This window comes from Cupressus sempervirens, chromosome 8, assembly GCF_028749045.1.
Source record: "Cupressus sempervirens isolate cs-2001-9-10 chromosome 8, ASM2874904v1, whole genome shotgun sequence".
Lineage (NCBI taxonomy): Eukaryota > Viridiplantae > Streptophyta > Pinopsida > Cupressales > Cupressaceae > Cupressus > Cupressus sempervirens.
The window spans coordinates 634,288,761-634,304,155 of record NC_143125.1 but is presented as its reverse complement, the minus strand read 5'-3'; the positions used below and the strand labels follow the sequence as shown (position 1 = coordinate 634,304,155).

At 32.4% G+C, this 15,395-nt stretch overlaps 1 protein-coding gene across 1 annotated transcript; it reads right to left on the bottom strand.

The window, feature by feature from the left end:
• Nucleotides 1-487: 487 nt before the first annotated feature.
• LOC149544024 (putative serine/threonine-protein kinase PBL28) lies at nucleotides 488-13,114 on the bottom strand. Its single transcript, XM_089795875.1, has 3 exons — nucleotides 12,869-13,114; nucleotides 1,858-1,886; nucleotides 488-1,640 (listed from the first exon to the last, which is right to left on the bottom strand). The coding sequence occupies exons 1-3, from the start codon at nucleotides 13,112-13,114 to the stop codon at nucleotides 488-490; spliced, it is 1,428 nt and encodes a 475-aa protein (XP_089652001.1).
• Nucleotides 13,115-15,395: the final 2,281 nt, after the last annotated feature.

Below are 15,395 nucleotides of genomic sequence, written 5' to 3'. Positions count from 1 at the left end.
GCCTAGGATATAAGCAAGTGATATCCATGTGTATAGATGATTTATGCTTAAAATGGTAAAACATGTGATTTTGGACCTATATATGCCCTATCTTATCTTGTTTGTGTTTGTAAGCCAATGTTGGAATGGAACTAATAATTTATTGTTATGTTGGTTTCTAGTTGAACTATCCTGAAAGGTCAATGAATAATTGAAGTTCAAAGCCGAAGTTAGAGAGTTCATCTTTGTTGTGAATAGGTAATTTCTCTATTATGAAAGAATGAACAACCAAATATCTTAAAGACTCATCTTTGTTGTGAATCATCTTTGTTGTGAATAGGTAATTTCTCTATTATGAAAGGATGAACAACAGAATATCTTAAAGTTTTTTTGAAAATAGAGACAAAGATATTAAAAGTTGGCCTGATAGCAAGATAATGTTTGTACTGAAATTATGATTGACAAAGCTCTGAATTTTGTACTCGCGATTTAGTTAAAAGATACTTGTTCAAGCAACAACAAGGGAAATTTCTTCTATCTCCTCTATAACACTAATATGTTTGTGAGCTCTGCTCTCCATCGAAGTGAGTTCAGCGACCACACCAATCATATCAGGCCGCTCTGGCTTATCAGGATGAGCACATCTCAGAGCTATGGTTGCAACAGCAAAGGCTTCTTCTACAGCTAAGATGTCCCATCCATCCTCTTTAAGTTTAGCGTCCACAGCTTCTTCAAAACGATTGTTCTCTATCATGTGCCTCACATACCCTGGAATATGAAACTGACTTGAACCCCGTGCTTGATCAACATGCCTCTGCCCCGTTATCATCTCCAACATAACAATCCCAAAGCTATAAACATCGTGTTTATAAGAGAGCTTGTTATTCCAGCAATACTCTGGAGCCCAATACCCTTTGGTGCCTATTATTTTATCGGTAGACCTGTGTGTCCCCTCCCAATCCACTTTCCTAGAAAACCCAAAATCAACAAGCTTTGCCTCATTGTCACTACTATCCAACATGATATTCTGAGGCTTGATATCAACATGAATGATTTTATTCCTGTGCAAGAATTCAACTCCCTTGGCTATTCCAATTATCATTCTCAAGCTCTGCTTCCAACTGTAGGCAAAGTCTCTACTAATTCCTCTCAAATAATCATCTAGAGAACACCCATCTATATACATGTAAGCCAAGTAGGATATATTTGCTTCTATACACCAAGCATATAGCTTGTTTATGTTGATGTGATCCAATCCCTGTAGTAGTTCAACTTCATTCTCCACCCACATTTTGGTGTCAGGTGATTTGTGTTCTATTTCCTTTATAGCCAAATCTCTGCCTTGGAAGGTCCCCCTGTAAACTCGTGCAAAGCTTCCTTCCCCAACATTACGAGACTCATGGCAACACCTTTTGATATAAGCAATCTGATCAAGTGTGAGGTTTGAATAAATATGTGTTGGCATAAGTGGCAGTCCTTGATTCGAGGAGAGACCTGAGTGATTTTGTTCAACATCAGCTTGCCTCACTATATTTACTGGGGCCGAAGGTAAAGGGGAAGTTGTTCCTTCTTCTCTTCGCTCGGGTTCGCGTATCATCCGGCAGATGTTGGCGATTCCAGCAAATAGTATAACTGCTAAAACTGCACCGGAGGAAAATGAAAATAATTAATTAACATGATTGGCAAATGTTTTTGATAGGGACAACTAAATTTGCAAAGTTACAAATTGCTTACAAATTACGGAAAAGATTACTATGGCTGTCGATAGACTTATGGAACCGTCTGATAAAAACGTTAGTAAATGTCATTAGTCAATAATTAGAAAGAACAATGCAAAATATAAAAATTTATGTTTTCCCAAGAACAATTTGATTTTACCGCCCATGGTCGTCCTCAGTGCTTTTCACCTGCCAAGATAAATTCTTATAATTAATTATCATTATCAATAATAATTGTAGTTTAAAAAATGTTTTTTTCACACTTTTTAAAAATCATTTCAGACGATTTCAAATATTCATTTGTTCATGCCATATTAAAACTATTAGTAAAAGTATCATATGACAACAATAAACAGGAAAAGCTGCTATGACAAGAATTCATTGAGCCCATCAGAAATAAAGTCTAGAATTTGTCCCAGGATACCTTGCTCCCAAGCTTGAACATAGCACTTGATTAGAGAGAAGAAATTTTCCTAATCCATTCAAATTGGAGCAATTGGCTTCTGGATTAGATCATCTTAAGATTTTTATCATCAATGTTTCAAATCACACTAGATGATTCATCATTAGAATGAAAGAGAGACAAGAGATGCAAAACACAGTGATGATGAAACACTTGATAGAACACTCAGTGTGATTCTTTAGTGGTAAAAATCTTTAGCACAATCTAATCCAAAAGCTAATCAATAGAATACCAGTTGACATTTTTTTAAAAAATCATAAATCATACAATATTCAACTCTAAATATGAGATTCTCAATTATTAACTAAAAATTTTAGACTTTAAACAATAATTAGTGATCCCATAGTCAACCAGAGCACGTACTAGTTTTTCATGTGGATGTTGCGATTGCATTCTCTTCTTCCTGTCTGTTAATTATTGTTAGTTGGACAGCTGTTATTTCTGACCCGGAAATAGCAGCACTATTTATGGGTAGCTTGGACAGCTGTTCGTCCTTATCTATGAATAGCGGTTGTATTTATGGGTGGTTTGGACAGCTATTTGTCCACTTGCCAAAAATTAGTAAATGGTCATTATTTACTAATTTTAGTGATTCCTTTTGGACACTTTGCAACCAATTCTATTATTGGTTGTCGAGTTGTCTTAATCTCAGCCGTTGGTTAGATTTAATCTCGGACGTTGGTTTACCAACAGGAGTAGTATAGAAAGGGGTCATTGGGTCATTTGGATGTGAAGAAGCTTTTGTGAAGCAGTTTGCAGTGTTAGCAAACAGTTTTGTAGTGTTAGCAAGGGCGCAGTGTTAGCGTGGGGATAGCAGTGGGGAATATCAGCGGGAGAAATTAGGAGGTTGTCGGAGTTCTGCCAGTGAGAGGCAAGGAATTTTGTATCTCTTGATTTGCTGAAGTTTAATATAATTCCTCATCTGTAGAACTGGTTTTCCCTTAGAGTTTTTTCCAGGGACAATTTGTCCGAAAATATTGTGTTCATTGTGTTGCGCATTTCTTTCTGTATTTTATAAGTGAAGTTGCAGTTGTGTTATTCTTCGATATTAGCTGGGAATTTATTTTCAGCAGTTTAATAATCATTTGTGATAGGAGATTAATAATCAGTGACTGCAATAGTTTGATTTTTCACATGGTATCAGAGCATTGTTAAGGGTAGAAGAGTTTTGCCCTAGGAAAGAAATTTTGATCTCTTTAGATTTATTATTGCTTTAAACCCTTGAGATGGCTTCAGCTGGTTTGAGAGATCAGGATAGATTGGATGGTGCCTCAAATTTTGGTGTCTGGAAGGCCAAAATTTATTTATTGTTGGAAGAGAATGGTATCAAGGATTATGCTACCAGTGGTGTACCTGTACCAACGGATGCAACACAGCTTGCAACATATAGGAAGGACGATGCCAAAGCGAGGAGGATTATCCTTGATGGTGTCAAGGATCATATTGTTCCACATATCTCGGAGCTAGATACAGCAAAGAAGATGTGGGACGCCATTCTAAATCTGTACCAGAATGCTACCACTAACAAGAAGTTGATTCTCAGAGAGAAGCTAAAGAATACCCAGATGAATCAGGGAGAAGACGTCACAAGTTACCTCACCAGGTTTGGACTTCAACAAACCAAATAAGTATTGAATTTTTTTGCATGATGATAATGCTACAGTTGGATGATAATATTTTGCATGTTATTTTGGCTGGTATTCCAATTCCACAATGTGCAACCAAACGGAAGAAATCTGTATTCCACAATGAATTCTTGGTCAACCAAACAGTCCCAAATTGGATTCCCTAATCATAATCTAGATTCCAAGTTCCAAAATCCCAAAGCCAGCATTCCGAATGCCAATGCTTAATTTATATTCCAGCAACCACTAAAGAAAATAAAAAACGTATTTGTCCCAGCATTGTGGCAATTTGAAATTAGAAAAGTGATTTATTTTGGTCTAAGTAAAGTTTGGATATTGTCCAATCACAGTTAATTTTTTATAATAGATTCTTCTTCTCATCAAATATGATGCCATGCTTAAAAAGGTGTAAAAGAGCAGGAAAAAGTGAAGCTCCTACTTCTACAGTAAGAATTTTTGTTGTTGATGTAATAGCTTTTATAATATTGTACAAATATTTGCCACTGTAAAGTTTTATTTGTGACTGTAAACTTTTATTTGCGATGATGACCATTCCCAATTGAATGAAATGTATCCTTGAGTTCTAATAGGCAATGAATAGTGACTATAAAGGTAATATAGCTTAGTTTATTATTGCAGTTGAGTTCTTTGAAGGGAAAATTTCATTATCATGCAGTAAAAAGGGAGAGTTATCTTCTTCAAACGGAGTATCCTTGACTCTGTTGGGCTCTCAGATCTGATATTTCATGGTGTGGAAAATTGGACATTTCAATATCCTTTTGGTTGGACTTTGTTTCCATTTTCTTTAGTTGATCGAATCATTGCAGTGACCGTAACTTTAAAGATTTGAATTGTTTTGTATAGGTTTATGTTATTGAATCAATGGAGTGTACCTCGGAAGTGATGATGCACTTTGTAAGATTAATAGACTCTAAACATAGCTCTTTGATGTGCTCACAAAACTCACTTCACTAATGAAAAACGACCACAATCATATTAACCTTCGACAGTGTGAAAATCAAACTATTACAGTTACTGATTATTTTGAACCTCTTAGACTTGAACTTTTCAAATCTACCATGATGTCATTAAGAAATTGGTATTTCCTCCTATTAAAATTTATCTATAATAAAAGTTTAGTCTTTATGAAGATAAATATTTATCTTTATGTATGGAGTAGCCTAAGGATTACTTGGTTGGTGTTTTGGATTTTGCCTCCACTTCATCCAAAAAATTGACTCCATTCTAAGAATTCCACTCTCCATTCTACCCCCTTCCCCCTGTTAGTGTAGTTTTTTTATTTTTCCTATTTTGCTAGGTTTTTCCTACACTTTTAATAATCTCGCTTAGGTTAATAAAGCATGTCTTATTAGGTGAATGGTTGTGAGGTGTCACCTTCCTACATGTGAGCATCCATTAGCTATCTTGGGAAGATACTTTGCTATCTTTAGTCCGATAGATGGTTGCTCCTCATTGGTTGGTGTTGCCACCTCCTCCCTCTTCCTAGCCTATATAAGCATGCTACCTGGCTTATATTTGTATCTCTTATTTTTTTGCATCCTCTTAATGCTATTTTGCTTCCAGCATTTGCATTACTCTCTTGGAGACTAACTCTATGATGCTATTTTGATTTTGTATCATTTACATTCATAGTTTAGATATTTATTCTTTGCACTAGTTTTCTGGGTTATTAATCTTATCAGATTCTAACATGGTATCAGAGTTTTTCTATGTGCAAGAGTAGATTTTAGTTTCTTTATTTGAGAGATTCGAGGGGGGGCTAATAAACTTTATTGTAGTTTTTTGAAAAATGAAGTATGCTCTTCTCTTGCATCTTTGGATGATCCTGAGAATCAGAAAATTTTTGACAAAAATGGTTTTTCTCTGGGGTTTCAATTTCAAATCTGACAACCAACTTGCATATTAGGAGTTTTCAATCAGTATTGCAGGTTCCAACATGTCATTGATGGACTTAGGAAACTGATCCAATATTTGCATGTCATATTTTGGTTTTTGGGGTCGGTTTTTGATTTTTGGAGCCATTTTTTACTATTAAAGGCATATAATTTACACTACAGCAGCATCTTTTGTACATCAACAAGAAAAACGCTTTTTGAGTTTTGTTCGCAACCCCAAAAAATCATCTGGGTATCTTTTAGATTTTGCATGCAAGCTGTATATTTTGCAGAATTGAACATGCAAAGCTACAGCCATACCCCTCTCTGTTGGCAGTCGCAGATTTGAACACAGCTTTCAAATGTCTCATTCTTGCTCATACGCACTCCGATTTTGATGATTCTTGTTATGAACTTGGCTATTTTTTTGTGCTCTATCCACTAGTGGAGTTGTTTTTTTATTTTCATGCATGAATTCTTCAAAAATTGCAGATTCTCAGCCGTGACTGTGCACAGTTCTCGTTTTGGAAACTTCGGAGGATCATAACTTTCTCATACGACCTTGTATCGAAGTGATTCTTTTTTTGAAAGTGCATGATTTTTCAAGTAGATCGCAGTGGTGCTATCTTTTTCCTTGATTATTGTGCCCAAGTTTCACTTTTAGCATATGCTCTTCATGAGGAGGCCCTATCGGTTTTTCTTTCGTAACTTGAGCATACGGACATATTTTTTCGATCCAAAAAATTCGTCGAAAAGTTGGTTCTAAGACAGAGATGATGGTACAGGTTTTTTTGATTTTTTCTACATTCAAAGCTAGATGTTCTATTTTGCCTTTCGAGAGCCATATCTCGCTCATTCAAACTCTTTTCTGGGCTCGCCAGATATCGTTGGAAAGCTGGTTATGTGAGTTATTTAGTTGCAGAGGTCTTTTATCTAGATTCTGCTCTAGGTTTTTTCTCCTTCAAGTTTTGCACTTTCGCACTTTGGCAGATTACTTGGATTCTACAGGTCCTGGAATCTCTTCTTCTGTTCTTTTGGCTCACTCTTCTTTCTGACTTCTGAGCATTGTATGCTTCTATTCTGTTGCATTCCTTTTTTTGTAAACACACTGAGATAAAGTGTCTACTTTTGCATATCTAGGATCTTGTACACCTTGTGTTTGTTTGTACTCGCACTCAGTTATAAAGTGCCATGGGGGGTCATGATGTTTTGCCATTTTGTGTTCATCCACCTTTGTCAAGTGAATTTTTCTTCCACAACATTAGCCCATGCAGTGTGTCGGTGACACTGCCCTTTATCCTGTGCTTGTACTTCTATTGCACTGTTGGTGTTCCCGATTCTTCTTCTTGCAAATGTTTTTGGCATTGCATTTCAGTGTTCCTGTCACCCCTCTCCCTATTCAGCATTATGGGAGGGTTCACCTATTGGCTCTATTGCTTTTTCGGTTCGGTTGAGTGATCTACGTATTCAGTTTTTGTTCCTATGTACTAGGCAGATCCAGTGGCTAGGCACCTATTCATTTTGGTGAGATGGTTCATCTACTATATAGACACTCATTCATTCCTACCTTTGGAGGTCACCTCTTTGATTGATCAGCTCTTCAGACTTTGTCTTCTCTACCTGGTCATGCACTATTTCAGTGGGGGTTCCAACAATTTCTTTTGACAGTGTTTGCAGCTTCATGATTCAGAGATGCTTCATGCTCTTTTTTGTTCCTCTCTTTGGGATATTTCCTAGATTGGAGGCTTAGTTTCTTTCATCTAGTTCTTTTTCTTGTATTGGGTACCTGATCAGGCCTTGTTGCCGGGACCCATTTTCCTGCTTTTATAGCTTTGCTAGGTTAGCATCCACCTAAGCTTCGCTTATGGGGGGGTGTTAGTGTAGTTTTTTATTTTTCCTATTTTGCTAGGTTTTTCCTACACTTTTAATAATCTCGCTTAAGTTAATAAAGCATGTCTTATTAGGTGAATGGTTGTGAGGTGTCACCTTCCTACATGTGAGCATCCATTAGCTATCTTGGAAAGATACTTTGCTATCTTTAGTCTGATAGATGGTTGCTCCTCATTGGTTGGTGTTGCCACCTCCTCCCTCTTCCTAGCCTATATAAGCATGCTACTTGGCTTGTATTTGTATCTCTTGTTTTTTGCATCCTCTTAATGCTATTTTACTTCCAGCATTTGCATTACTCTCTTGGAGACTAACTCTATGATGTTATTTTAATTTTGTATCATTTGCATTCATAGTTTAGATATTTATTCTTTGCACTAGTTTTCTGGGTTATTAATCTTATCAGATTCTAACACCCCCAAGGTCCAAGTTAACTACCCTAGTGACCCTAAGATACCCAAAAACTCTTCACCTCCAATTACCCAAAACCCTTTCTAGCTTGTACGATTCTTAGATGTAGAGTAGGAAGGTGATGAAATTTCATGGGAAATTCCTAATGAGTTTAATCAAATACATGACAATTGGGAGATTATGGAGGCTCTAATCAGTGGGATGAATAACCAAATACTCTATGAGGTTGAAAACCAAATACTTTACGAGGTTGAAAAATGGAGATGATTAATGCACTGAGAACAAGTTCAAGTTGAACAATCAGCTCGCTAGCTTGACCAACTACAACAAGAATATGCTGGAGAAGATCAGCCAGTCTATGAATTACATCTAGGTTGAGTTGGAGAAATGAATGGAGAAGCATAGAAAGGGATAGGATAGTTTGCAAATGGTGTTCAAGAGAGACTTTGTCTGTAGTGATGTTGCATGTACTCAGCCCCCTAAAATAACTATTGTGGTTGGGCTTATTTTTTTTAAGCCAGAGATGTGAGAGAAAATACAACCAAGAAATACCTATTTTTAGCCAACATAATATCCTTATTGCTCTCCACCTACCATCTAAGCCTTGAGAGCTGACAACGAAATCTATATTCGAAGAAACTTATGAATCAGATCATATGTGGTCCAATGATCAACATTCTCCACAAGGAAATAACAAGGACGGGTTGCTCCTGATGCCACTCTTAAACATCACACACTAATAGAAAAATTAAGCTTAGAAAAATAAGTGAGCTTTGACTATTTAAAACTAGGGATTGGTAGAAGGCTGTTGGGAAGGTGGAGGATGGTTGGAGATCAGTTAAAGGGAAAAAAAGTCAAATTTGACAAACCTTCATTTGATATGTCTTTACATTCTCAGAAGACTGGACCAAAATATAAAACTTGACAATCTTTAGCTTTTAGGGTTGTTTGCCCTCTTGTTGGGAATTTTGGTGTGTCTCTCTATTTTGCCGAGTGGTGTTCCATAGTTGTTTTAAGATCCTTCATTGTTATATCTCTCTTGTTCCTTTGTACAAGGTTTCAGGTTGTTTCAAAACCTATTTTTACTCAATCAAAACACTTTTAACCTAAGAATCAAGCCTTAGTGTGTGATGTTTAAGTCGTTCAACTTCTGACTACTCAAAAAACTAACTTCAAACTTAGCCCTTTATTCAACCATCTGAATCTAAAAGAAAAGAAAAAAACAGAGCGGAAGAAGAAACCCCAAAAACCCTGCAATGTTTACAAACACCTTTCAAGGACTCTAAATTCTGCACCAAATACCTTAAAAAAATACCTGAAGCCTCCCTCCAACGGAACCCATCCGACCACAGAGAATTATTTTCGTTTTAAGGTTAATAGCAATTGTAAAATGACCCTAATATTTCTAAAAAGTATGAATGAAGAACTACGAAAAAACTAAAAATATCAAGGTTTTCACTTGAATGTATATGTTTTTAACTCACATTTATATCGATCGGGTAGTAACTAACTTCTGAGAGCCATAGTTCTAATAATAATAATTTCATTAAAAGAGTGGTTCTTTCAAAAAAAATCATTTCTTTAGATTAATGTTTCTAATTACAAAAACATTTATTCATTATTGAAAAACAAAAGTGATGATGAAGAAAAGCGAACTGTGACTACTTACCAGCTACTATAATTATAATAACAACGGCTGCAGATGAGGGCTCTCACAAAACAGTACTACAACCAAACATTTAAAAAATCTATATACTTCTTTGAAGACAGGCTCTTGACGACCTTTCAACTTAGAACAATCTGTATATGTCTCCCTAGAGCCCAATTATATAACACTGCAGAAACATTTGAGATAAGTAAAAAATATAGATCTTTTGAATTGACTGTCATAATTATACAAATAATTGGGTAGAGTAAAATCTAATTATTAAGTTATACCAAGCAATCAATCTTAGTATACATTTCTAATTCAAACAATAAATTTTCAACCCCTGTAACTATTAAATAAAGTGAAAAAATTTCAGTCTTCTCATGAGAGGATTGAATTGTCAAATTTGCATACCTTTAAAATACGGATCTGACAGTGCAGCAGAGCGTACCTTGTTGAAGTGGGCACAGCTTATTAGCTTTTCAAATGGAATATATGAAACTCAGAACAATAGACAAATTCATTTTTACATCCCACGACAGAGTAAAACATCACCTTGCTGCAGGAAAATGTCTTGCACTTTCCTTGCATAATAGGTACAAACATATAAAGCCAATTCAGAATTTTATTTATATAGAGATATAGATATATATAGGTCATGCAGCTAATTTATACGTTATATTTAAATTGTCGTAATTATAAAATATATAAAGTTAAATCACAATTATTCATTTATTAAATTAAATTAAATTATTTGTTTAGATAATTGTAATGGTAAAATAAGTACAAATATATAAATCAATTTAAAAATATATATTTGTACCAAGTAATTTTTTTTTTATGATTTGTTTAAATTTTTATAATGACAAATATAGTTTAGTCTTTGAGAGGATTGCATTATCTAATTTTCATTATATAGGATCTGCAAGATAAAAGTGTTAAATAGTCAAAATTGACTTATTTTTTTCAAACTTAATATTTTTTTTAGTGTGCCATGTTTAAGGGTGGTGATGGGCTGCCCTTATCAGCTTTTCAAATAGTATAACCAAAATTCAGACCAATAGACATGAAAAAATTTACATTCTAAAACAAAATAATAGAAAATGCTAAAAGAAAATGCCAATTCGGACATGAGGTCCAACTGAGGGCTTCAAAGTGCTAAAAGAAAATGCCTTGCTTCTATGATATATATAAATATATAAAAGAATGTTCAAAATTACATACATATGTTAAGCAATTAATTTATGTGTTATATTATCTACTTAGATTATTGCATCAATGGACCTTTGATCTACTCGTGAAGTTGAATGGCTCACAAATAGTCCACCAGAAATAACCCTCCATAAAAATAAAAATAAATTATTATTATAATTATATATATATATATATAAACAATTGAAAATTAATTATTTATATTAATTAATTTTATAAATTAAATTATATATTTTAATTATTATATTATTTATATTGTAACAATGAAGTATAATTATAAATTATGTGATTTTGGTTTCGCTGGTGAATTATTTCAATGGTACGTGTTATCATGACTGCATAAGAATAACACCCAATGCATTTCTTTAATTGTTTGATTCTTCGACATAACAGTGACTTCCTTTGAAGCAAACGCATTGCATTTTCCTTTACATAATAACTACAAACATGTAAAGCCAATTCGAACTTAAATATGTGGACTAAGCAATTTATTATAGACGTCATATTATTTGTCTTTATTATCTTGGCAATGATACAGGCATATAATACTGTTCTATTTTTAATGGTTTCATATTCAAATGTGATATACTAATACGTACCTTTCAGGGGTGCAAGCGTTACGCTGATAGTGAAATATATTTAAAAATAATTTCTAAAAGGATTATATTGAGACATATTAATGGATTGATATTCCTCTCTATTTTTACATATGTGATTTCTATATATACATACGTATCCCTACCTTTATATCTTTCTTACATACACACTTAGATACACATAATTTCTACCTCCATATTTCTATCTTTTGCATCCCTTTATCTTTAGCCTCTTTTCATCTATACTCTATTTCTTCTATTTTCCTTTAATTAATCTATCTATCTATCTATCTATCACCTCATAATGTCTATCCTTCTATCTTTTTATCTCCCCATCCTCTCGCCTCTTCCCCATTTTGATATTTTATTCTGATCCATTTATCTACACTCTCTCTTTTACCTTCCCTATTCTTATCTCTATCAATAATTTCACATATATATCTCCTCTCTATCTTTCTCTTATTCATTTTATTCAAAACATCCCCCTCCCCTCCTTTCTCACTATCCTCATTCCTCTAGGTATCATTTTCTATATGAAACTAACAACCTAGCAATTTGAAAATCAATAATTAAAAAGTGACTCAACTTAGTAATCTCTAGCTCTTTCTCTTCATCTTACTATATATCATTTTTACTCTTTACCTCCTCCTAACCATCTTTCCTTTTGACCTCTGTATCTCTCTATCTTTACCTTTTATTTACCCCTTTTTATCTAATATACGTTTCTTTCTTTCTCACCCCCTCTCCCCTTTGTATTGCCTCTTTCTCTCCCCATCTTCACATTCTAAAAATTAAAATATGTTATACTTTTAAATTAATTGATAACATATAGAAAATATATAACTAAAAAATGTTTAATATAATATAGATATTAGTTTATAGAAATATTATTATCAAATAAATAATAATAAATGAAGGAAAAAATAAAGACTAAATGATTTGGTTGTTTATTATCTTGTAAGAATAATAAAGCTAAGAACAAATAGATTTTTGAAAGGTTGTTGACAATCAATTAAATCTAAAATCATAAGAAAAACTTAATATTTAATTTTATATAATATTTGTAATATTATTATTTGAAGAGTTTATTTCATTATTAAAATATATAAATTAATAGACATTAATAATAAGAATAAGCTTTTAAAAAGAACAAAAATTCTTCTTTACCTTTTCACTTACAATTTCTTATTTGAATTTATCACAAAGTCATTGATTGGTTGAAAAAAGAGCAACATTTTTAATAGAAAATTTATCAAACATCACATTTCTTTGAAAGAGTTATCAAACTCCATACAAGGATAAATTTCATATAAGGATAAATGTTAGAACACCCTGAAATACAATTGTTTTTTAAAAACCTAATTTGTATCCGAGAGATAAAATAAATATTTCAAAATATTTTTATTACACCTATAATGTATGTAAGCTGCTAACTTTGCAGCCATGAGCCCATATGGTGGACGAAAGATTCCAGGATTGGCGCAGATTGGACATTAATAAAAGTTGTGGAATGAGTAATGCAACTGTCTTCAGCTGCACAATGGACCGCTGAAAAGGGGTAAACGCAAGCAGGCACAAGTTTGCAGGGAAATCGTGTGAGGCAACTGTTTCTTCGTAAGACTCTTGGAAAATCTGAACAAACCGGTCAGGATCTCCCAAGGAGTGAAGCCTATGGACCATATTATTAATGTATTTTATTTTATTTTTAAATTTTCATTTATCATTACTGTTTTTATATATTTAATTTTTATTCTTATCTCTTACTTATTGCAATAGTTTTTTTCTCATTAATTGCATTAAATATTTTTCTCAATCTTAATCTATTTTTATTGGAGCACTACAAAAAAAAAATGTATCAAAGTTATTTATGATATTGTTTGCTTAATCTTTGTATCTTGATGACCTCATTAAGTTCATTGAGATAGTAGAATAATGGATTGATTAAGAAAAATGTAAACCACTTATCTATATTAGTCTATTTAAAATCATATCCTTCATTATAAACTTTCTTAAGCAACAATTAGTGTTGCTAAACATCTCTACACATATATCATTGATCTTGAAATTTGGAGGGAATATATTATCCCTAACACCTTCAACACATGGTGTGAAGGTTCTTATACCAAACAGAATTTAAAAAAAAACTAAGCAAAATACATTTCTTGCATTCATATATGGGAGATTTACTTAGGAAAATTTAGGAAGGAAAGCTTACACTCTAGTGACCCAATGCATTATTAAATAATCAGACTTACAAAGTCATCTTTCAAATCTATAGAGAAATTATTGTAGCATAAGAGAAACTACAAAAGTCATAATAAAACCCCTCTATATTTGTTTATATTGCTGGCTCACAAGTTCTTGACCCTCAATTTCTGTTGTATGTATCATTGGAATCTATCTAGAATTGTGTTTCCTTCCTCTTCTTCTTTTTAATAGTCATTTTCTATTTAAAAAATATACTTAGATTACAATTCACAAAAAATGGGTCGGGGAATACATGATCACCCTGCGATTGAGTTCACACGGCCAGATTCAATTTATAAGAATCTTAAAAATTAGATTATGATTTAGGAAGATAAGAATTTATCTCTTTCTAGATCTAATTTTTTTTATTACACATCTTTATATTATTTAAGCGATAATATTCTATAGTCTTCTTGTGTAGACTAAGTTTACATTCATCATATTGGATTAGAATTTGGACATCTCCAAGAGAATTACCAAAGTCTCATGGCTAACTTCTTCATATTTTAGGACCCTGGGTGTTTGAATGATTATTCTAATAGAAAAAATCATAAATAAAAATCTCAACAAATTTTGTAATAAAGTTTTCCAATTATAACTACCTATGAATGATCTCAACTCACTTAACCACCTATTATATGTTCTCGTGATTATGTTTATAGGGTCCACCACTTTTTCACAATCTATTAGATTCATTTTTAAATGTTCATTTGTTTTACTATGTTAAATTTTTGAATCAAGATTTTGGACCACTCTATGATCTACCGTGAAAAAGAAAAGAAAAGGACAAGATTATATAAAACCAAAAAATAGATATAAAAAGGAATAATAAAAAGACAAACAAAAAATAAGAAAACAAATTAAGAAAAAAATTAAGAAAGTAAGAGAAAGATCATACCCATCCCAATAGGAAAACAAATCTAAAATAGAAAAAGAAAACCAAAAGCAAAACAAGTGCCACATAGTGGCTTGTATTTGTCATAATTGTAATTTTTTTATTAGGTAGAATAGCACATGATTTTATCAAAGATTTTTTTTAAAAAAAAAATTATAATAGAAAATTGAACTGGTTGTAGTCATAACTTAATTAATATTTTGAAAAAAAAAAAAAATTAGATGAAACTTTTGAATATTTTATTTATTTTAAGTTAGAAAAAGTTTAAACTAAAAAAAAATTGCAATATTAAATTAAAATTTAAAAAAATCCATAATACTAAATCAAATAAAATACTAACTATAACATTTTTATAAATAAATTTTAAAATCTAACTAAAGTGAATTTAAATTATTATAAACAAACTAATTCAAATTGAGTATAAAGAATAAGCACATGTTTACTAATTAATATTTTCATATTTTCTTATAGACATTTTGAAATATTTTGTCCATTCCTATAAGACCTAAATTGAAGTTGAAGTAAAATAAAAATTTTAAGTTTAGATATTAAAAAATGCACACGTATAGTTTAGGAGAATTTAAATTGAAAATAAAATATAGAAAACACTTACATCTAATTGGTTGAAATAAAGAATATTAATCATTAGTTAAGCACAAGTGATTGCAATAGTATAGCCTATGGAAAATACAATAAAGACCAAAAAAAAACAATATAAAATCAAACGAAAATGGATACTAAATACAACAAAAATGAATACAAAGAGTAAAGACTAGAAAGAAAAATTTAAAAAAACTAAAGAAAATAGAAGGTAAGAAC